This window comes from Salpingoeca rosetta, assembly GCF_000188695.1.
Source record: "Salpingoeca rosetta unplaced genomic scaffold supercont1.10, whole genome shotgun sequence".
Taxonomy (NCBI): Eukaryota; class Choanoflagellata; order Craspedida; family Salpingoecidae; genus Salpingoeca; species Salpingoeca rosetta.
The window spans coordinates 377,038-398,958 of NW_004754924.1; the positions used below are offsets into that span (position 1 = coordinate 377,038).

At 55.1% G+C, this 21,921-nt stretch overlaps 7 protein-coding genes across 7 annotated transcripts in view; 3 read left to right on the forward strand and 4 right to left on the reverse strand.

Moving 5' to 3' along the window:
• Positions 1-16: 16 nt before the first annotated feature.
• On the reverse strand, positions 17-1,899 carry PTSG_04380 (uncharacterized protein). Its single transcript, XM_004994411.1, has one exon. It carries the CDS (start codon positions 1,771-1,773, stop codon positions 109-111), a length of 1,665 nt encoding a protein of 554 aa, XP_004994468.1. The 5' UTR covers positions 1,774-1,899; the 3' UTR covers positions 17-108.
• Positions 1,900-2,269: 370 nt separating this feature from the next.
• Positions 2,270-3,831, forward strand: PTSG_04381 (uncharacterized protein; the record flags this gene model as incomplete). The annotated part of the gene is made up of 5 exons (XM_004994412.1): positions 2,270-2,348; positions 2,626-2,834; positions 3,056-3,093; positions 3,367-3,494; positions 3,737-3,831. The coding sequence occupies 5 exons, from the start codon at positions 2,270-2,272 to the stop codon at positions 3,829-3,831; spliced, it is 549 nt and encodes a 182-aa protein (XP_004994469.1).
• Positions 3,832-4,103: 272 nt separating this feature from the next.
• Positions 4,104-8,423, reverse strand: PTSG_04382 (uncharacterized protein; the record flags this gene model as incomplete). Its single annotated transcript, XM_004994413.1, has 13 exons — positions 4,104-4,235; positions 4,494-4,619; positions 4,817-4,919; positions 5,088-5,144; positions 5,416-5,831; positions 6,024-6,698; positions 6,888-6,991; positions 7,150-7,216; positions 7,411-7,521; positions 7,713-7,756; positions 7,974-8,001; positions 8,152-8,188; positions 8,296-8,423. The coding sequence occupies 13 exons, from the start codon at positions 8,421-8,423 to the stop codon at positions 4,104-4,106; spliced, it is 2,028 nt and encodes a 675-aa protein (XP_004994470.1).
• Positions 8,424-8,860: 437 nt separating this feature from the next.
• PTSG_04383 (uncharacterized protein) lies at positions 8,861-11,307 on the reverse strand (the record flags this gene model as incomplete). The annotated part of the gene is made up of 5 exons (XM_004994414.1): positions 8,861-9,025; positions 9,522-9,607; positions 9,872-9,941; positions 10,217-10,335; positions 10,518-11,307. The coding sequence occupies 5 exons, from the start codon at positions 11,305-11,307 to the stop codon at positions 8,861-8,863; spliced, it is 1,230 nt and encodes a 409-aa protein (XP_004994471.1).
• A 335-nt stretch (positions 11,308-11,642) lies between these two features.
• Positions 11,643-14,854, forward strand: PTSG_04384 (uncharacterized protein). Its single transcript, XM_004994415.1, has 7 exons — positions 11,643-11,857; positions 12,016-12,110; positions 12,425-12,592; positions 12,982-13,232; positions 13,529-13,648; positions 13,901-14,038; positions 14,445-14,854. The coding sequence occupies exons 1-7, from the start codon at positions 11,721-11,723 to the stop codon at positions 14,544-14,546; spliced, it is 1,011 nt and encodes a 336-aa protein (XP_004994472.1). The 5' UTR covers positions 11,643-11,720; the 3' UTR covers positions 14,547-14,854.
• A 258-nt stretch (positions 14,855-15,112) lies between these two features.
• On the reverse strand, positions 15,113-18,244 carry PTSG_04385 (uncharacterized protein; the record flags this gene model as incomplete). Its single annotated transcript, XM_004994416.1, has 7 exons — positions 15,113-15,186; positions 15,443-15,554; positions 15,709-15,789; positions 16,054-17,033; positions 17,315-17,416; positions 17,559-17,651; positions 17,974-18,244. 7 exons carry the CDS (start codon positions 18,242-18,244, stop codon positions 15,113-15,115), a joined length of 1,713 nt encoding a protein of 570 aa, XP_004994473.1.
• A 488-nt stretch (positions 18,245-18,732) lies between these two features.
• The window catches only part of PTSG_04386 (uncharacterized protein), a gene marked incomplete at its 3' end in the record, with an annotated part of 12,919 nt that continues 9,730 nt past the window's right edge, over positions 18,733-21,921 (forward strand). The window contains exons 1-9 of the mRNA XM_004994417.1: positions 18,733-18,899; positions 19,077-19,166; positions 19,382-19,449; positions 19,724-19,850; positions 20,132-20,228; positions 20,430-20,459; positions 20,680-20,748; positions 21,176-21,283; positions 21,546-21,648. Coding sequence (XP_004994474.1) covers positions 18,791-18,899; positions 19,077-19,166; positions 19,382-19,449; positions 19,724-19,850; positions 20,132-20,228; positions 20,430-20,459; positions 20,680-20,748; positions 21,176-21,283; positions 21,546-21,648 — 801 coding nt within the window. The 5' untranslated portion in view covers positions 18,733-18,790. The remainder of the gene's footprint in view (positions 18,900-19,076; positions 19,167-19,381; positions 19,450-19,723; positions 19,851-20,131; positions 20,229-20,429; positions 20,460-20,679; positions 20,749-21,175; positions 21,284-21,545; positions 21,649-21,921) is intronic.

A 21,921-nucleotide genomic window follows, 5' to 3' on the forward strand; every position in this document is an offset into this window, starting at 1 on the left:
GAGAACACGCTAAAAACCCCCTTTCCCTCAGCACAATTGACTACGGCACCCCACCCCACATCCACCCACCAAGTCACAATGAACCACACAACAGGCAAACCACTCACACTAATCCTCGTCTTCATGTTCACCCTCATCGTCGTCCTCGTCACTGTCCTCGTCACTGTCCTTGTCTTTGTCCTCGTTCACAACATCGACCTCTTCCATATTCTCATCATCATCATCACACTGCTCGTCATCGAACACCCCATCATCGATTGCCTCCTCATCCACCTCATCGAGGCTCGTGATCTGCCTGTAAAGCTCATCCAGCCGAGCATTTGCTTTTGCAATGCATCCCTCAACTGTCTTCGGTGTCAGGGTTGCAAACGCCTCGTCCAACCGCTGGCGCACGTCCTTGAACGTTGTGTCGTAGTTGTACTGTCGACCAACGTCTCCTTTCACGTTTGCCCAAACAATCTCGATGGGCTGAAGGTCGGAGTAATGCGGCGGTGTCCACAGCACCTCGTGCCCAGCGTCCTCTGCCATTTGCACGACGACGGGCTTGACTGTTTGTGCAATGTGGTCGCGCAGCCTGGCCCACAGCAAGGCCCGAGTGTCGGTGTCGGATACTGGCAGGCCGCGCGCCGTGCAGGCCTCGACCATGGCTGCCTTCTTCCATGATTGCTTGGGCGTGTCCGCTGGGAGTGACTTGTGGTACTTGGCGTTGTCCATGACAATGATGGTGTTTTTGATGCCACGGGCGTCGAGCGTGGCGAGCAGCGTCTGCATCCAGCGCTCAAAGTACGCACTGTCAAACATGCCATGGTAGTCTTTGGTCTGCGCCTTGCCACTCTGCTTCTTGCCCCCCTCAAAGATGTCCAGCGTCTCGGGTAACAGCTGTGCACGATGTTCCTCGGATCGCTCTGCTTCTGGTACTGCAGGGTCGCTTGAGATGATTGCCGCGATGAAACAGAAGCGCCGGCCTTTGTGCTTTTGCTTGGGGAGCAGGCGGTTATCACCGGGGTCGTACAGCGACTCATCATGCCGGCGGTAGTGGTGGTGTATGTAGCTCTCGTCGAGGTAGACAATGCGTCGCCGCTGCTGTCGGGCCTTGATCATCTGGGTGATGTACGCGTCTCGTTTGATCAGCACCTCCTCCTTCTCCATGTAGGTGGTGCAACCGCCTCGCTGACCTCTCTCGTAGCCAAGGGACTCCAGGTATCGTTGCACAGCTCTCAGGGCGTTCGCTTTCGAAGTGGGATCAGAGTACATCGGCAGCACACCGGAGGAGCAGAAGAAGCCGAGCACGTCCTTTGCCACAGTTCGGTTGCCCTTGACAGTGCGCTCGTACAACCAGTTCTGCAGCTTCACACGCAATGCCTCAGTGCGCTTGAACTTCGTCGTCTTGGTCCCGCGTGGCCCGTCGTTGTCTGCGACTGACACCGCTTGCGCGCGCTCGTAGTCCTTCCATGCTTGTTGACAGACGTCTGTGCTGCGCTGAAGGACGTTCTTTGCGAGTGCCGTGAACCGATACTGCTTGGGCCTCCCTGACTTGTTCGCGTTGACAAACTTCTCATGGCGAAAGTACGCCTGCACGGCGACGATGTCCAGCTTTGCGTCCACCGTCAGCGTCCTGGAGTTTTCCTTGCGCTGCTTCTTGAGCCACTTCTTGAAGGCGTCGTACTCCTCATTGTCAAGGCTCCCGGTGTACAATCGGCCTTCTTTCTTCTTGACACACGGCGGTGTTCCGTCAGTGCTGCCTGCTGCGGTGGCCGATCTGCGCTGCGCCATCTTGGATGCAGAAAGTCGTTGGCATCAATGTGAATAATCGGCAATCCTGGAGGTAACAGGAAAAGATGGTTCTGTGCTTGCGCTCTGAGGTTTGCTGTCTTCGTTCTCTGTTGTGCGTGGGACAGCCAACGGAAAATGGAAGCGATTGACGCATATTTCGGGTGGTTTTGAATGTGTGCCGGTGATGAAAACTTATTTTTTCCGCTCACTGATGTCATCCTCTGTCAGTCGCACATCCACACAATACAAAAAGCAAAAGCAACAGACAGACAGTGCGAACGACAGTGCGAAGGTTTGCGATGGAAACGTCGTGCCTTGTGTGCACTGTGTGCGGAGTCTCTTTGCCCTCCCTCTGGGCGTGTATGTGTGTGTTTTGTGTTTGCTTCACGCCCTCTGGACTCACTCTTTTATTCACATTCACAAGCACGTTCGCAGCAGCAGCAGCAGCAGCAGCAGCAGCAGCAGCAGCAGCACTCTTCTGCTCTTCGTTTGGAACATGGCGGGCTTGGGCGCAGCAGCTACGTTCAAAGAGCGTGAACAGGAGTACGACGCGTGCTTGCGCGAAGAGCAGAAGAGTGCGTCCCTCTGTCGAGTCATGTGAAAGGACTGTGTAGGTGTGAGAAGAGTGTCTACTGTGAGAAGAATGTGTAGTGTGAGAAGCCTGTGTATTGCGAGACGCATGTACGATCATAAAGTGGTGTTCATTGATGTGCCACCAGTTTTCATTTCTTTCCCTTCCGCGTTACACACACACGCTCTCGCACACAAACACACACACACACGCTCTCTCTCTCTCTCTCACCTCACACACACGCGCGCGCGTGTTCGTTCGTTGTTGTCTTATCGCTGTAGAGAAGCAGGAGGCAGCGAGCATGGAGATCGAGATTCAACAACACGTGCAGGACGTCAAGGACACGCAGGAGGAGATGGCCTCCTTGAAGCGGCAACTGGTGCTCGTCCGCACACGCCTCGACATCCTCGCTGTCCGCGTCGAGCGCCGAAAGCTTCACCAGCGACACAGAACACCACACATCAAGGCGAGTCCACCTCCATGCGAGACTGTCAAACAAATGGAGCCTGGCCATATCATGGCTGCTCGCCTGATTGCTTCTCCGCTTGTCGGTTCTTTGCCTGTTTGGTTGTTTCATTCTTGTGCAGCATTCGCAGTCGATAGCTTCTCGATCAGCTGCACGTGGTTCACGCCCGCTGTCCCACAGCTTCATGATACGTGTTGACTTTTCCGTGGCGACTCCCTTGTTGCACTGCTGCTTCGCATCAACAGGAGTCCGCCCTGGACCAAGTACAATTTCCACCAAACATGTATGTCGTGCAAGTCACGATGTCGCAAGCTGCGAAAGTGCAATCATCTCCAACGCAGCAACTGAACCCCTGGTCCTTATGTGTCCGCGCCGCTGCGCGTAGCGATGAACTGGACGAATGAGCGAGGTGCCACGGTGGTTTTTATTTTTTGCTTACTCGAGCGACTGGATCGTCCGCTTCTGTATCTCGTGCACACACACACACACACACACACACACACACACACACACACACACACACACACACACACACACACACACACACACATGACAGTGCCCCGCAACTGCTGGAAGACCTACAGGCGTTTATCCGCCGCCACGGGAACCGAGGTGAAGGCGTCAACATCGAGCAAGTGGCAAAGCTCATGGACAAGCGAGAAGAGGCCGAGAGGCTCAAGGAAGGTGAGTGAGAGAAGGCGAGGACTCTCAAACGGGCAGACCCTCCGATTCCCCCTCCCCCTTGTTTTTTCGCATCACACAGCCCCTCGCACTGTGCCCTGCACTGCCACTCGTGCGAGCCGCTCATTTTTCAAAAGTTACCCTGAACAAACGCCTTCAACAGTCCACAATTCACGGCCTCACCACACCGTTCTTTCTATGTGCTGTTGCAAACCACTCACCCTCCCCCCTGTGCACCCATGCAGAAGTGAAGAAGCTCAAGGAGCAAGTGGAGGCAGACACGGCGCTGCAGCAACGCGTGCAAACACTGAAATCGCAACTGTGTGAACAAATTGAATAACAATGAACCACCATACACAGGTGTGTGTGTGTGTATGTGTATGTGTGTGTTACCATCGTGGATCGTTGGGTTGTTTATCATCACGTGTAGGCAACAAAAACCGCACGATGGAATCGGGCAACACACGGAAATTCACACACATGCACACACGCAACACACACATGCACATGGAAATGCGCCCAAGCAGCATTAAACACATACACACATGACGTGCAAGTCCAAACCCCGAATCAAGCTGAGCGCACACGAATCACCACATCATTGTCCGTGCATCATTCGTGCGTGTCACCCTCCTCGCGCTCAATGCGACGATAGCGCTCCTTTGCCTTTTGGCGCACAATCCCCTTGTACGTTGTTGGCATTGAATCAACCTTCATCACGGTCCCAGAGCCCAGGCCAGCGTTCTGCCACACACACACACACACACACACACACACACACCACACATACACACACTCAGCCGTCAGTGAAGAGACAAAAATGAACATTAACCACATCCAAGCAAAGGAACAGCCGGCAATCGTACACGCACACACATGCACACACACACACACACGGACACAAGCACAAAGCACGAATACTCGCTTACCCCTTACACGTCTCCCTCCACCGTCTCCCTCCCTGTTCAGAGCATGCTGATGCTTGCTGAGAACCAAACTCACCCTGGTCCGAATCTCAGCCTGTACGGGGTCAACGATGCCCTGCTTGCGAGAGCCAAGGCCCTCGCCGGCCTTCCAGCCCATCTTCTTCAACAGCTGGTTGCCAATGTTGTCAGACCCAATGCCATTCTGGACAGCACCACACCACAGCAATTGCGTGATGACACGAGGAATGTTCACACAGCGGGGCCAAGGCTCAACGCGGCAAGGGGTCACAAATTGCATGCCCCCCACGCACGCACGCACACACACACGCACGCACACACACACACACACACACACACACACACACACACACACACACACACACACGACGGCAAACTGACCAGCGTTGGCTGCTCGAATCCTGATTGCTGAAAAGCAGGACGACCTGTCATGGCATCAGCCGGCCGCTCGGGCTGCCCGTACTTCTGGCGGCGCTCTCGGGCCCTACAGTAAGACACACACACACACACACACACACACACACACACACACACACACACACACACACACACACACACACAGAGGAAGGCAGCACGTGAGGAGGAAGCGGACTAATACACAGCCAGCAAGAACAGCAAGGATAGCTCCCACCAGTCACCAGAACGAACATACCTGTCACGGTACATGGGCTTGCTTTCCAAGCGCTCAAGGGTTTCACGTTCACCCTCACTACAGACAACAAAACAAACAAGCCAGGCATTGCGGACAATGCAACAACGTCAGCAACTGTGCGTGGTGGGCGCTGGCAAACCTTGCAAAGAGAAGCCTCCTTGTCACTAAACGCGCGCGCGCACACACACACACACACACACACACACACACACACACACACACACACACACACAAATCAAAATGAAGAACGCAAGAACATGGGCATACACGGACCCACCAAAAAAGCAAAAAAAAACAAAAAAAAAACGTGCAGCGCCCATGTTGTCACCTGAGCTTGTTGAAGAGCTTGGACCGCGCCTTGACCACCTTCTCCTTGTGCAATTTGGAGAGACGCACGTGCTTCTCAAGCTTCTCCACAGTATCCAGCTGCCGCTTGCACACGAGGCACGCCACCTTGTCCAGGTCCACGAGCGAGCGCGCCTGCATCGTCTCCCAATCATTGGGACTGCCCTGCGTTGGCGGCAGCTTCCGCAGCAGAGCGTGCAGATCGGTCTTGCCTGCCGGCTTCTTGCCTGTTTGCTGTGGTGGCTGCTGGGAACCTTCTTGCCCCTCCGGCTTCGTATCACTGGCACCATTACCATCATCATCATTGTTGTTCTCCTGTTGCTGCCCTTGAGGTCCAGCTGCTCTCTCGGCGCTCGGCGCACGAAGCGCCTCCTCTTCCTCCTTGGTGGCAGGCATACGCTAGCGACATCAGGCACCAAGGCAGTGGCCGGGGGGGGGGGCAAACAAAAGTGGGGCATTTGTCAAGCGAACCAACGTCAGCAATGACACGGAGAGAAGGCAAAGGAGCCACACACACACACACACACACACACACACACACACACACACACACACACACACACACACAAAATCAAAAGCGTGTCTGTTCACCTTGATGCGGAGCTCGGCAATTGGTTTAGCAGGGCCACCTTTGGCGGCGGCAGATTCCTGCTGGCGCTGCCACTTCTCAAGGTCATGTGCCACTTTCTTCGCTTGCTTCTTGCGCTTCTTTTCCTTGTCCTTCTCCTTGCTACCCGCAGCGGCACCGCCAGCGGCTGCTGCCGCAACAAATGCCTGCGTGGCAGTGTCGAACACGTAGTACACACCCGTGCTACTGTCATAGAAATAACCGGACGACTGATCATAGTAGTAGCCGCTGACGGGATCATACGCGTACCCCGAGTGCGGGTCCATCTGCAAGCGCTCGAGCGGGTTGCTCGGCGGAGCAGACAGCGACGCGCCCTGCTGTGTCGTGGCGGGCGCAGCTGCCGTTGTCGTTGCTGCTGTCACCATCGCAGTCGTAGCGGCAGCGGTGGCAGTCGCTGTTGGTGCTGATGCAGTGGTGCTTGTGGAAGGTGCTGCGGTGTCGGCGGTTGCGGCCTGCTGCACAACAGCTGGTCTGGTTGGCGTGGTTGCAGGCGCGGTGGTAGCAGTGACAGCGGCAGCAGAAGAAGCAGGCGTCGTTGTTGTCGGTGCCGTGGAAGCAGGGTTGGTGTGTGCTGACGAGGGAGTGGCCACAGGCTGCGGCTGTGCACTCAACGTGTGGCCCGTGGGGTCACCACCATACTGCAAAGAACAAAGACGACAGGGTGTGAGCCAAAGACCTCAAACATGCCAACAAGCGTCAACACAATCAGAAGTGGGAGAGGAGAAGCACGACAACCCAAGAACAGGGCGAATTGCATGTGTAGAGAGAGAGACTGGCGAGCACGATAAAGGCAAAGGAGGGGCGTGGTGATGGTGGGTGGCACCGACCAAGCTGGCGCGCTGGGCCATGGCAGCTTGAATGGCGGCGTTTGCAGTGTGGCTCTGGGAAGTCTGGGGGTGCTGGCGGTCCTCCTTCGCGAATGACAGGCGCACTGCAGAACAGGAAAGTGAGACAGGACAAAGCCACACACCGGTGTCAGTATCATGTTGCTTGTTTGCTTGCTTGCTTGCTATTTTGCTGTTGTAAGCATTGTTGAAGGTGTTGTTTGAGCGTTGTTTGTCTGATATTGCGTAGTGTCATGCACTGTACCTTGAACGTTGTCAATGAGAAACGGCACAGGCGACTCCTGGATGCGGTTCAACACGCTCGTCGCTTCCTGTCGAGCAAGCACCCGTCAGCAACACACAAGTACTGGTGAGGAGACAAACAAGAACCCAACACACACACACACACACATACCCACGCACGCCATTCATCAAGCAAGCAAAGTGTGCACACGCCATTCACATCAAGCAAGCAAAGTGTGCACACGCCATTCACATCAAGCAAGCGTCACGCCACCCCTCTGACCTCTGGGCTGGAATAGTCGAGGAAGGCAAACCCGCGGGATTCGGAGGTGAAGCGATCACGGACAAGGCGCACAGCAAGCGGTGGCTGCACTACAGCAAACGCGCTGTACACCTTTGAAGGGACGATGGAGACGGGGAAGAAGGAGAGAAGATTGGGTGTCAGTCGCGCGCGCGTGTGTGTCGTGCGAGATTTGGGATGCAGTGTGACGAATGGATGACTGGGGAGGGGGTCGTTGTAGCAGTAGGTGGGAACCAACAAGTGTCTGTGCATGTATGCATGCGTGCGTGTTGTTTCGGTGATACCATTTCGTCTGTTGTTCTCTTTGTCAAACCGCGAACGATGAGGACTGCAATACAGAATCAGTATGAAAATTCCGAAATGAGAAGAGACCCGCGACCAAGTAAGTGGTGAGAAACGTGGCATGCACATGAGACCAGGCCTGTTGCATTGCAATCGGACACATATGCAACCAAATAGCTGCACACACACACACACACACAAACACACACACACACACACGCACACATACACACGCACACACACACACGCACACATGCACGCACCTGGTCCCGGTTGGGTGTTCTTCAAGTCCTGTCAAGGAGTGGCGAGCGCGAGAGCAGAGCAGATGGTTCAGGGACGCGGTGAACCATCAAGCATGAGCTGACAACACGAACGCACATACAGAGACAAGAAGCGCATCGCGAAAACACACACGGGCATGCACCATGCACAGCAGCGCACCGTGGCGGGGACGTCGCGGGCGTTTGGGTCCTTGTCCCTCTGGCAGCGGAAGCAGGCAACACGGCGGGCAAAGTTCTGCTCCCCGCACTAGCAGGTCGTGATCACCAACACCACCACGACAGCAACGACATTCGACAAAGCGACGCCAATGTTGTTGTTGTTGTTGATGATGATGATGATGATGATGATGATGATGATGATGATGATGTTGTTGTTGTGGTAGTTGTTGATGACAGCAATACAGCGGGGGCCAACGTGTCGATGGTTGTCATTGTCGGGAGGCATCGTCGTCGTGGTCATTCGCAGCACGCAACCCATTGATCCACGGCATGAGGTGGGGGTGGGGTGCGAGCGCAGTTGTCGGTGTGGCAGCGTTGGTGGTAGTCGCAGGTGCGACGCGATGATCGAAGACAACAAACAAAAGAGAGAAGGAACAAAACGGGAATGTGGAGGTGTGCACACGTGAGCGGGTCACAGCTGAGTCAAACAACAAATGCCATCGCCAGCCTCGTGTCTGTTCGACAGCACCACAGCCAGCAGTCAAGGCACCACACCCAACGCCTTAAGCGGCGACACCATGTCAGCGAGCAAGCGACCAAGCAAGCGGGCGAGCGAGAGATGGGCCGGATTGCGAGAGCGCACGCCGCACCAAACAACTCATCATCGCCAGCGTGATGGTTGAAGGCAGGAGGAGAACGTAAAGGAAGCATTACGAAGAGAGCAGTGGCCAGAAGCCCAGGTGCAGGGGATGAAGTGATGAGAGGTGACGAAGGGGCTGGGGGTCACTCACAAACGTGCACAACCAGTCGGACGCTGGCTGCCGCTCGTCGGGCTTTGGATGGCTGTAGTCAAGATGCACGGGTCGCCCGTTGATCTGAAGCGCCCAGTGGTGGTGGTGGTGGTGGTGGTGGTGGTGTTGTTGTTGTTGTTGTTGTTGTTGTTGTTGTTGTTGTTGTTGTTGTTGTTGTTGTTGTTGTTGTTGTTGTTGTTGTTGTTGTTGTTGTTGTTGTTGGTGGTGGTGGTGGCAGGAAGCAAGGAAGGAAGAAAGGAAGGGAGAGGAATGGAAGGTACGGGTACATGAGTACTGCTGACACGACAGGATGTTGGTTGGAGCGCGGGCGTCTGTATGACACCGCCGCCACAACTATGGAAAAGGGTGCAACTGCATCTGTTGAAGTTGTAGTTGCCAATGCACAATGCGCCATGCTGATGCAGCCCATGCGCGGGTGTTGCGCCGGTTCCCGGTCGTGTGTCCGTGCGTCTTTCACATGCCAGACACACGAAGGAACCAGTTAAGACACACAGTCGCATACACGCGAGCATGTGTGCGCACGCGCGTGTATGTGAACGGTGGTGTGCGTGGGTCGCACCTCCAAACGCAATCGATCGTCTTCGACAAAGCGTGCGCACGCGTCCACGCTCGCAAATTCGGCAAACCCAAACCCACGCGGCTCCCCTGTCAAGGTAACGATGGGGGTGGTGTTGTAGTTGATGATAATGTAGTTGTTGTTTGTTGTTGTTGGTTATGGTTGTTGTTGTCGTTGTTGTTGTTGTTGTTGTTGTTGTTGTAGTCGTAGAAGTTGTTGTTGTTGTTTGTTGTTGTTGTTGAGTGCAAGAGGGTGGGTGAGGTGACGTGTGCGTGTGCGTGTGTGTTTGTGCGTGAAAGAGGGTACAAGACAGCAAGGATGAGGCTGTACAATTGCGCGTGATATATTCAAACCTGTCGCCTTATCGACAATGATGCGAACGTCTTTCAGCTGTGCGCCGAGTTGGGTCAGCGCAGCCCACACCTGCGTGAGCACCGACCAGGGGCATCCAAGACAATGACAAGGTGCGTGTGTATAAGATGGCGTGTCACGGGCAAAAGGGGTTTCCTCGCTCATGCCAGCGGCGTGCACATGTACAAGAGAGAGGCAAGCGCCAAAGTCATCCGCCACGTCAACGGACACACACACACACACACACACACACACACACACACACACACACACACACACACACACACACACACACACACACACACACACACACACACACACACACACAAGCAAAGCACGGGGCTTACGTCCTCGCGGGTTGCGTCAAAGGGAAGATTCTTGAGCATGGCGATGTGGGACGGGGAGGAGTGGCGCTGGGGGCGGCGGCGGGCGCGAGGTGACGGCGGAGAACGCGAGCGCACCGGGCCTACACGACCAATGGCACCCATGACGTGTCAGCATCAGTGATGTGACATGACTCCCACCCACCCACGCGGAAATAATACAACCACAGCACAACAGCACAACAAAACAATGAAGAGACGGGCCCCTTTCAAGTACAGTGCAGGCAGCCCCAGCTCGCAGCATCGCACATGCTTCGTTTCACACCTCTGGAGCGGTGGCCTGGTTCATCGTCACTGTCGTAGCGGCGACGGCGACGCCGACGTCGGTCAAAGTCACGGTCGTCATCGTCGTATCCGCGGTCTCGGCTGCGCATGCGGCGCGGTGATGGCGAGCGCCGGTCGCTTGAGTACCTTCGATCGCGGTCATGGCTCCGCTCACGCCTGCGGTCGTAGCTGCCACGGCTGTGCTCCCGCTGGTCGCGCTCCCTGTCGCGGCTCCAATCACGCGCGCGCTCGCGGCTTCTGCTTCGACTCCTGCTTCGTGTCCGCCTTTGGTCCCGGTTCATGGGTGGTCCGCGCCGATAGGTATCGCCGCGCGTGCGGTCGCGTGAGTGCTCTCGACTTGGGCTGCGGCGACGCCGGTCCACAAACTGGGACTCGTGCGCGGTGTGTTGCTGACGTCGCTGGTGTGGGGAATGGCGGCCACTTGGTTCAGCATGAGAGGCAACATGCGCAGATGGCTCCTGCTTGTTCTCTGCGTAGGGTTGCTGCTGCTGTTGTTGTGGGTCGTATGCGTGTTGTTGTTGCGGGTGGTACTGTTCGTGATATTGGTCATATGCTTGTTGTTGTTGAGCGTACTGCTCGTGGGGGTGATGCTGTTGCTGGTATTGCACTTGTGCTTCTTGTTGTTGTGGCTGAAGCTGCTGTGGCTGAAGCTGCTGTGGCTGCTGCTGTGACTGTTGTGCAAACCCTTGTTGTGGGTGCTGTGCTGGGTACGCCGCCGTGGACGAGACGGGCGGCACAGCAAGATGCGCAGGCACGCCTGGGGGCGGCATTCCCTGTGGTTGTTGTTGTTGTGGTATTTGCTGAGGTTGGTGTGCTTGTGAATGCTGCTGTTGTGAATATTGCGCGTACTGCTGCTGCTGCTGTTGCTGGTAGTGAAAGTATTGAGCTTGCTCTCCCATTTGCTGGTGCTGTTGCTGGTGCTGTTGCTGCTGGCTGTGGTCGCCAGCAGAAGCCAACGATGACGACCAAGCAGCAGCAGAAGCGGTGGGCGCTTGCATGTTTGGCGACAAGTCTTGACCTGACTTGCTTGCTTGTGCTTGGTGGTGGGTTCGCACACTCCCCCGCAGCCCATTGATTGTGGAGGAATAGCGAACATTTTCACACAATTTTCCCAGCTGCTGTTGCTGCCACCAACCAAACTTCCTGAACACCACCAACACACACAGCGCCAGTGGCTTGAGGGATGAACGCGTTGGTGGAGCAAGTGCTGGAGATGGAGGTGGTGGGCAGTGAGGTGAAGGCTGCTGCCTTGAACCATGCCGTTGAGGCGCACCGCGCTGCTTTGCCGCTACTGTGTTCCATCTACAACACCATCACGGAGTGAGTGTGTGTGTGTGGGGGGGGGGGCGCAAGTGTGGGTGGTTTTGTTGTTCTGTTGTGTTGTGTTCTGTTTGTGTTGCTGTGCTGTTTCGGCACAACGACTTGCTTCAAACGCTTCCACACCCACTCTCACGCCCACCGCGCACACACGATATCAGTGTGGATGGACTGGTGGACTTGTACTGGAACTCGGATGCAATGGCTGTGGCTGTGGTTGGCTTCATGGCGTCTGCTCTCTTCTGCATCATTGCAGGTGTGCGTGTGTGTGCGTGCGTGCGTGCGTGCGTGCGTGCGTGCGTGCGTGCGTGCGTGTGTGTGGGTGTGCACGTGTGTGGGTGTGTGGGTGTGTGGGTGTGTGCGTGTGCATGTGCGTGTGCGTGTGCGTGTGGGTGTGGGTGTGTGCGTGCCTGCGTGTGTGCGTGTGTGCGGGTGCGCGTGCACTGGTGCATGGGTGCGGCCGGGGGGGGGGTTTCGTTTTGGATGCTGCACATGCCCCTGTGTGAGTACTTTGCTGTTTGAGGTGACATGGTCAATATTGGTTTCTCTCTGCCACGTTCGCATCCATAGGTCCCTTGACGGGCGACTACAGCTGGGTGGACCGCATGTGGTCCCTTTGGCCTGGTCTGTACACATGGCACTTTGCTGTTCGCTCAGACTACGACTCGCGTCTCGTGATCATGGCAAGCCTGGCTACGCTCTGGTCGGTTCGCCTCACCTACAACTTTGCCCGCAAAGGTGCGTTTCTTTCTTGATGCGAGATGCCACAACACCGTCGCTATCGCCATGTGTTCATGTGTGTGTGTATCTGTGTGTGTGCGTGTATCTGTGTGTGTGTATGTGTGTGGATAAACGTGTGTGAACAACGTGTGAATTTAGTTGCTGTCTTGTGTTTCCGCAACGAGCGACATTGCTCTATTCCAACCCACCCTCGCTTGCCCTTGCTTCCACTGCACCCTCCCCTTACCCTCCAATGCCTCTCCTTCCACTTTCCTCCATCCATCCATCTCTCTCACTCTCTCTCACACACACACACACACACACTCTCTCTCTCTTTCACACGTGCATACACACACACACACTATCTCTCTCTCCCTGCCCTCCTCCCCTGCTGGCATGTGCGTCAGGCGGGTACAAGCTTGGGCACGAGGACTACCGCTGGCCAGAGCTGCGCAAGCGCATGCCGCCACTGGCGTTCCAGGTCTTCAACGTCTTCTTCATCAGCATCTTCCAGCACTACCTCCTGCTCATGTTTGTGTCTTCGTCCTACGTGGCGTATCTTGGCCGCGGCACCGACCTGACTCTAGTTGACATGGCCGCAGCCGTTCTCTTCTTCGTCTTCTTCCTCATCGAAACCATCAGCGACGAGCAGCAGTGGGTGCGTCACACCAGAGCTACAACGTCACTTGCAGTCGTTGTGTGTGCCTTGATTGACGTAAATGTACTTTCTTTCTCCAGCTGGGATGTTGAATGCGCGTGGAGGTACACGTATGCAGGAGTATTTGGCTGCATCAGAACGTGCCTGTGCTCATGCATGTACTTATGTGTGATGTGTGTGATGTGCGCGCGTGTGTGATTGCACGCTGTGTGATGTGTGTGTTGTTGCATACTGCGGGACGTGCGTGTGTGTGTGTGTGTGTGTGTGCGCATATGTTCATGTTCGTGTGTGTGCAGGCGTTCCAGACGCGAAAGCACGCCATGCAGCCGCAGGAGCGGACCGGCGATTTCGCCCGCGGTTTTCTCACGCGCGGCCTCTTCAGATACAGCAGGCACCCAAACTTCTTCGCAGAGCAGGTGCGAGACAGCGGGTGTGTTGTGTGTGTTGTGTGTGTGTGTGTGTGTTGTGTGTGTTGTGTGTGTGTGTGTGCGTGTGTGGTCGTGTGCTCCGTGCGTGGACTTGAAGCACGTTGAACGCATTTGAACCGTTAGTTTGTTTTGTAATTGCTTCTTTTTTAAAGGCACACACGTACGCAGATACACGTACGCAGACACATACACACACTCGCATGCTCACACATGTTGTCTCTTGACCATTGCACGTGTTAGTGTCTGTGGTGGAGCTTCTACTTGTTTGCTGTCGGTGTGTCTGGGCAGGTGCTCGGCTGGGCCGTCGTCGGCCCTCTTGTCCTCTCCCTCCTCTTCCAGGGCTCCACCCAGTTTACAGAAGAACTCTCCCTCGCAAAGGTGCGCAGTGACAGTCGGCTTGCTTTGGTTTTAGCGAGGGCGGGGAGAACCTGTGCGCGCGCACCTTCATGCGCAAATGTGTGCTGCTGCCGCGTGAAGCATTGAATGCACGCCTTGCTCACCTGACACCCTTTCACTCCAAACCACGGCTTCCCCACCATCCCCCCCCCGACGACAACGACGACGACGACAACAACAACAACAACTTAAACAACAACAACAACAACAACAACAACAACAACAACAACAACAACAACAACTTAAACAACAACAACAACAACAACAACAACAACAACAACAACAACAACTTAAACAACAACAACAACAACTTAAACAACAACAACAACAACAACAACAACAACAACAACAACAACTTAAACAACAACAACAACAACAACAATGCCAGTACCCTGCGTATGCGCGCTACCAGCAGACCACATCACGCCTCATCCCCTGTGCGCCGGGACCAGATATGGACAGCATTGACGAGGACAAGAAGACACAGTGATGGAGAGAGTCATGCGACGGGGATGATATGGGTGATGTGGCATGTGACATGTGAAATGCGAGGTGTGGTGTTTGATGTGTGTGACAGTGAAACACACGCAATTGTGTGGCGGGCGCGTGTGTCGGGTTTGTTGTATGGCGTGTTTTCAATGCTGGTCGCGCTGTCACACAAGAGACGAAAACAGGCATTCCTGTTCGTTTGAGCCATTGTGTGATCAGTACGCACTTGTCTTTGCTTTGTGTCTGATTGGCTTTCACAGCCCTTTTCTTCCTTGTGTATGCTGAATGAATGAACCAAACATATTGCCATGAGTCCAAGCCAGTTTAACATGCAAGTTGCAAGTTGTAACGACAGCGCAAACCATCGTGCGTGCGTGCGTGTGTGTGTGTGTGTGTGTGTGTGTGTGTGTGTGTGTGTGTGTGTGTGTGTGTTTGCAGCAGTTAAGCGGAAAAGCGTGCCGCAGGTCAGGAACATGAAGATGTTGGCCACTGTCACATCAGACTCATATGCACACAAAACGCCCGCCCCCCTCCATCTCTGAATCCACAACACGACCAAAGCATGGATCAGTTGAATGTGAATCCGGAAAGGAATGCGGCCGCCTCTGCCACGCGCTCCTGCGCAACGCGCACGTCGTCGTCTGCAAACACATGCACATGAAAGGCAGAGCAGGGCAGGGCAGTGAGGGACGTGGACGATGTACATGTGTGCGTGCGCGTGTGTGTGCGTGTGTTCGTGCGTGTGTTCGTGCGTGTGTGCGTGTGTGTTGATGTGTGGAAGGACTATGAGCAGTGTAGGTCAGGTCATTCATCGCATGTGCATCACAATGTGAATCAGCTCAATGCGTTGGATAATGCCAACTGCGACCCTCCAGTGCACGACGTTAGTTCTCTCACCCGTGACCTCCTCCTTCTTTGTGATTTCGGCCTCGCGCTGTCGGATTGCGTCAATTTCCCGCTGCAGCGCCGCCGCCTCTGCCGCCTTCTTCGCCGCCCACTCCTCCTGCATCTGCACACACACACACACACATGTACAGCGTGCAGGACACAGGGAAGCAAATTGGGCGTTGAGAGGTGGCGACGAGTGCAGAAGAGTACCACCTACACACACACACACACACATGCGTCAGTATGTTGACGTGCCTGCAAGCATTCGTTCTGACCTTCTTTCGGCGGGCCTCTTGCGCTGCTGCTCGTCGCGCCCGCATCTCATCCATCTCCTTCTGGTACTCGCCAAAGTCAGGCTGCACCCAGACACACATGCATGTTATGCAAAACATGAGGCAGTGCAGGTCATGAGCGAATGTGAATGGCAGATACAGTCGAGGTGTGCGATGAGGATGTGGGCTGCCTGGGGCCTTGAGCATTGACCAAATCCACAGCATGCCTGAAGAACGCACACACACACATAAGCACACCCACACACACACACCCATACACACACACCCACACACACACCCACACCCCACACACCACACACACATACACACACAAGAGTGAAGCCGTACCAAGTTGTCTGGATCATAGTCCTCCTCTTCTTCGTCATCGTCATCGTCATCATCGTCGTCGTCGACAGCAATCACATCGCCGTTGTCATCATACACGCGCGCATAGCTCACGGCAGCCACGCACGCGCGGCCATCATCGTCCGCATACACGCCGCCAACGGCACATGCACGCACGTCCACGCGCACCGCGTCCTCCTCCTTTTCCTCTCGTTCGCGCCGGCTCTCAAACCACAACTTCTGCGGGTTGAGTGCCTGGTAGATCTTGCTCTTGCCGACGGTGTCCTTGTCCTCTGCCTTGAACAGACGCGTGGCCTGCTTTCGCTGCTTCTCCTTCTGCTCCAGCCTCGACTCGAGCTTGTTGATGTCCAGTCCACCTCCACTGCTGCCGACAGTCGCTGCTGTCACCGCCAGACGCGCGGCAATGCTCTTGGGAACGGCTTTGCCAACACCAGTTCCTTCTGTCGCCGTCGCACTGCCAGTGGTGCTGCTGTGCTGGTCGCCGCGAGCAGCAGGCGCCTCCAGCACCAGCGCGTCGTCGCCATCGTCAGTGTTGTGGTCGTGGCCGTGAGCTGCTTGTGCGATGTGCTCAGCGCTCGCGTTGCCGTTGCTGTCGGGTGTGGTCGTGCTGGCATGTGTGGCGGTGGCATGGGCTGTGGTGTCGGCAATGCTGCCGCTGCTTGGCGGTGCTGGTGCTGGGCCTGGATCAACCAGCGTAGTGGGTGTTGTGGCGCGCTTGTTGTCGTACGCCTGCGTAAACTCGCCCTCTGCTGCCGTAGCTGCTGTTGCTGTTGGTGTTATCGTTGGTGCTGTGGCGGTGTTGGCATCATTGTTGTTGCTGCTGCTACCATGGCTCTCGAGGATGGATGCGTGCTTCACACCACTTGGCTTGCGCACGCTGTCTTGCGGCTGCGAATAGGTTGAGCGGCGGCGGCGGTGGCGGAACAGCGTCCCGCTCTTGTGCGATTCGTGCTCTTTTCCAACTATGTCACAGCGCGGCGGAGTGTGTTGTGTGTGAAGGGTGGGTGAGTGAGCGTGTGTGAAGGGTGGGTGAGTGAGTGTGCGTGAGTGAGAGTGTGAGTGAGTGAGTGTGGACGATGTTGCGTAAGTGGTGTGAGTGGCATGTGTGTGTGTGTAGTGTCAGTGACTGGGTGTATGTGTGTGTGTCTGTATGCATGCCTTTCACCCACCAATAGCAACCACCAGCGCGTTGTCGCAGTGCGTGCCACATATTAAAATCCCCCACTCCCGCCTCAGTACGCACCTTCACGTGAGGTTTGTGCAGGGGCAGATGTCTCGCCCTCCGTAGCGCCGCGCAGGTTGGAGATAATCAGCCGAAACACATAGTAGCTACCTGGCTGCAGCCCTGTCGTCGTCGTCGTCGTCGTCGTCGTTGTTGTTGTTGTTGTTGTTGTTGTTGGTATGTGGGGCACAGGTGAGTTGTGTGATTCGCGTGCATGCATGAGCGTGTGCACCTGAGCTTGCGCCAACGGGAGGGTTGCGTGTACCTGAGACGATCCCTGAGTTGACCTTGTCTGCATCCCTTGAAATGACGACTTGATGTCCGACGCCCTTCTTCAGGTTGAAGTGCTTCCACGCGACTGAAGATGCCAAAAAAAAAAAGAAAGAAAGAAAGGAAGTACCATCAAGAGACACAGAGAAACGGGGTGTGTCACATATGTGTTGCGGGTGAGGGGGGGGGGCAAGGGTTCGCCATGCAACTTCCATGGCATTTGCCCGTCAGTAACATGGAAATAATACACAGACACAAGCAGACAAACACAGACAGACGCGGACGCGGACACAGTCACAGACACACGTATACACACGCACACAGACAAACACTCACTCACACACACACACACAGACAGGCACACATACACTCACACGCACACACACACACAGACACAGACACATGCGGACCTTTGGAAGTGGGCTTCTTGAGTGGCAAGGCCTGGATGACGAGGCGAGAAACGTTCTGACGCACAGGCATCCACCCAAGAAGAGCTGTGTCCTTTGTAACGCCCTCAACGCGAGGCGCGGGCGGAGCCAACGGCGGCTGATCGTCGGCGGGGAGGTTCTCCCTCACCTTGCTCAGGGCATCAGCGTTGTGCGAACCGCGTTGCGAGCCACTGTGCTTCTTGTTCTGCGCTGCCACATGCGAGTGTTGGCCACCAAGGCGAACGCGGAACATGTTGTTCGACTGCTTGTTGGGTGTGCGAGCGTGTGTGCGAGCGTGTGCGAGCGTGTGTGTGTGTGTGTGTGTGTGTGTGTGTGTGTGTGTGTGTGTGTGTGTGTGTGTGTGTGTGTGTGTGTGTGTGTGTGTGTGTGTGTGTGTGTGTGTGTGTGTGTGTGTGTTTGTCGTTGGTTCTTTCGCCCCTCGCTCGCTCACTTGATCTGTCGTCGTAGTGCACTGTTGTTTGAGAATGTGCGCCTTCCCTCGATTATCTCTGTCTGCTGTGGTGGGCAGCTGCGTTGGCTGGTTGTGGTCGTCAATGCAGCAGAGCAAAGCAGAGCAAAGAAGAGCAGGGCGGTCAGCCGGCGCGTTTTGCTTCTTGGCTGTCCTGTGTAGTCTCATTTCATCGTCATCGTCATCGTGCTTGGCGTGTCAACGGAGCACCGTTGTGTCAGCGAAGCCATTGTAGAAAATTAGCCCATGTTATCATTAGATATTTTCATACTGTCGTGGACAGGGCGTGAATCAAGACTGTGCTCGCCGACTCCTCACAGCATCATCATCATGCGACGAGTGAACATGGTGGCGGGTGTTGTGGTGCTGTGCCTCACGCTGTTGAGCTTGAGTGGAGGAGGGATCCCTTGGGGCGGAATCAGAGGCGTGGCCGCACAAGGTACGATTTTTGAGTGTGTTGTGGTTCCAGCGATGCTTGACAAATGGGTGCAGTGCCACCACACGAGACCTGTTGCAAGCTGTGTGCACGCTGTGCGCGTTTCATGTCAAGTGTTGTTGTTGTCGCACGTTACAGTGGCGTTTATACTGTGTTGACGATGATGTGTTGACGGCGCAGGTACTGCTGGCACGGATGAAGTCGTGAGAGAGCTGCTTGCCTGCGTCACAGAGTACCAGGACGACTTCAACAACTTTCTTCAAGGAGGAGGTGCGATAGCAGCGCGTGCCTGCATCGATGCGTGTCGTATGTCATGAGCACGTTAGAATCACATTGTTGATGTGCACGCTCACACACACACACTCTTGACACACACCCTTACACACACACACACACTTGACGCACACACGCACATACGCACGCACTCACACACACTTCACGCACACACACACACACACTTCACGCACATACGCACGACGTGTTAGCAATACCAAATGTGTGCTTGGAGGTGACCAGGTTCTCAGGATGCCTCGTGAACGCCACCTCCGACAAGGTTCGACGTGGTCTTGACATTGCTTGGAATGGCCACACACAGACCACGAAACAGACACATGCAGATGTGCCCACACTCGTACGCACGCACACGCAGATGTCCCACGCTCACATAGACACCCACAAGCAGACATATATTCACGCGGACACATTCAGACATAGACAGACACAAATATATGCGCACATGAGCACTGTTGTGAACTGCGCTTTGGTCTCGTATTTGGTCCTCCTACTCATGATTGTCTTGCTCTCTGCCTTGTCTTCTCTGAATATAGCCATCGATATCATCCCAGAATGTGCGGTTGTTGCTGGGGTTGACCCAATCCATGGCTCTCGCTGTCGGCAAGGCGGCGTCGTGCGAAAACATCCAAGCATTCCTTTGGGCCGCGTTCTTTCCAGATGGTGCGCTGTTGTGTCTCTGCAATGGTCACTCGGCGCTGCCCATGTGCAAGCACTGGCGTTTTTGTGGTTTCTTGATGTGCAGTGTGACTTGTGTTTGCGTGCATTTGCAAAGCGGTTACTGTGTGGTGGAGGCCTTCACGCCCCTTGCTCACCATCCTTTGATTCCCACGCTGCGCGCGCGCGTGTGTGGTGTGTGTGCATGTGTGCGTGCGTGCGTGTGTGTGTGTGTGTGTGTGTGTGTGTGTGTGTGTGTGTGTGTGTGTGTGTGTGTGTGTGTACAGAAGCCGAGGCCGTGCGCCCTGCCGTGCGGCTGAATCGCTTCGATGAGCCCGCAAACTGTGTCTTCGCCCATGCAAACAACCGCTCAAAGCAAATCAAGTGCGTTTCTCATTTCGTTCTGCTGCTCTGTGCCCGGTGTGCTCGGTGTGTTTGTTTGCTGTGCTTGACGCTGAATTTGGTATGGGCGCACAAGTTCGGCATTAACGCTGTGCATGCACTGATACCACTGCAATACCTTGTGATGTGTGTGTGTGTGTGTGTGTGTGTGATCCACCCCTGAACTGCCACATCTTCGTTCAGTCTTGCTCTGGCATCTGGCATCTACAACCGGTGAGTGATCACGAACTCGCAAGCTCCCTCAGAGGAGACCTTGTACCTTGTACCCGGTGCTGTGTCCTGTTGTGCCGTCGTTCGCACCTGCATCTGCTGCTGGGGTGTGAGAGCTGCGGTTCAAATGCCCGTCATCGACACTGTATAATCGCCACCTCCACGGTCACCCTTCTGCACTGTATGACGCTTCATGTCGCGTGCCGCCCGGGCGGTGTGCCAGGCCTGATCAGGGCGTCGCTGGTCTCCCACAAGGATGTGACCGGCAGGATCGATGTGACAACTTGTTCCGGTGAGTGAACGCACACGCGTATATGCGTTCAGAACGCCTGTGCTTGGTTTGAGGAGCGTGCCTTGTTCGCAACAGCATTGTGCGGTTCCTTTCTGTCTCGTTTGCTCACATTGTGCGCCTCATCGCCTTTCCACGTTTCGTCTGCATCATGGAAACTTTTTCTGTCCTCACACCACCACCACCACCACCACCACCACCACCACCACCACCATCATCATCATCATCATCATCATCATCATCATCATCATCATCATCATCATCATCATCATCATCATCATCATCATCATCATCATCATCATCATCATCATCATCATCATCATCATCATCATCATCATCATCATCATCATCATCATCATCATCACCACCGCCGCCACTACCCCCATCACGACACCCAACTCCCTCCTCCTGCTTCGCCCCGACATATTAGCGTTAACCCGTGTTTTGACCTGCCCTGCGGCAACACCAACACATCCGCCGCCTGCCACTATCGCGAGCTGCGTGACGTCTCTGTTGTCAGGGCTTTCTCCAATGCAGAGTGAGCAGTCCACTGTTGCGTGTGATTGTGTGATTGTGTGATTATGTGCATGTGTGTGCATGCGTTATGCGTGTATGTTTGGGTGTGTGTTCATGTGTGCGTTGAGTGTGTGCATTAAGTGTGTGCCATGTTCCACTCGTCTTCCCACACCTTCCTTCGTTTCCTGTATCATTACCTGCTTCCGCTGATGCGTGCTGATGAGAGGCTTGCTCATTTATTGTGACCCGTGTGGTGTTGCTTGCGTCATGTCATGCCAATGAAGCATTGGTGACCCATCAACGCTGGAGTATTCGTTTCGCGCCTCAGACAACGCCCTCCGCCTCCAGTACTACGGAGACACTCGCTTCGACGAGCTGCCACTCACGGTAAGCGTTGTCTCTACTGACACGCGTGTGTGTGTGTGTGTGTGCATGTGCATGGTGTGCATGAGTGAGTGTGTTTTGGAAGGGGCAAGCTGTTGGCGCTTACACGCGCATGCAGCGCTTCCATTCAAGCCTCTCACGCATGTTTACACACACACACACACACACACACACACACACACACACACACACACACACACACACACACACACACACACACACACACACACACACTTCTCAATTCCACAGTGTATCACCACGACCATCAACGTGTGT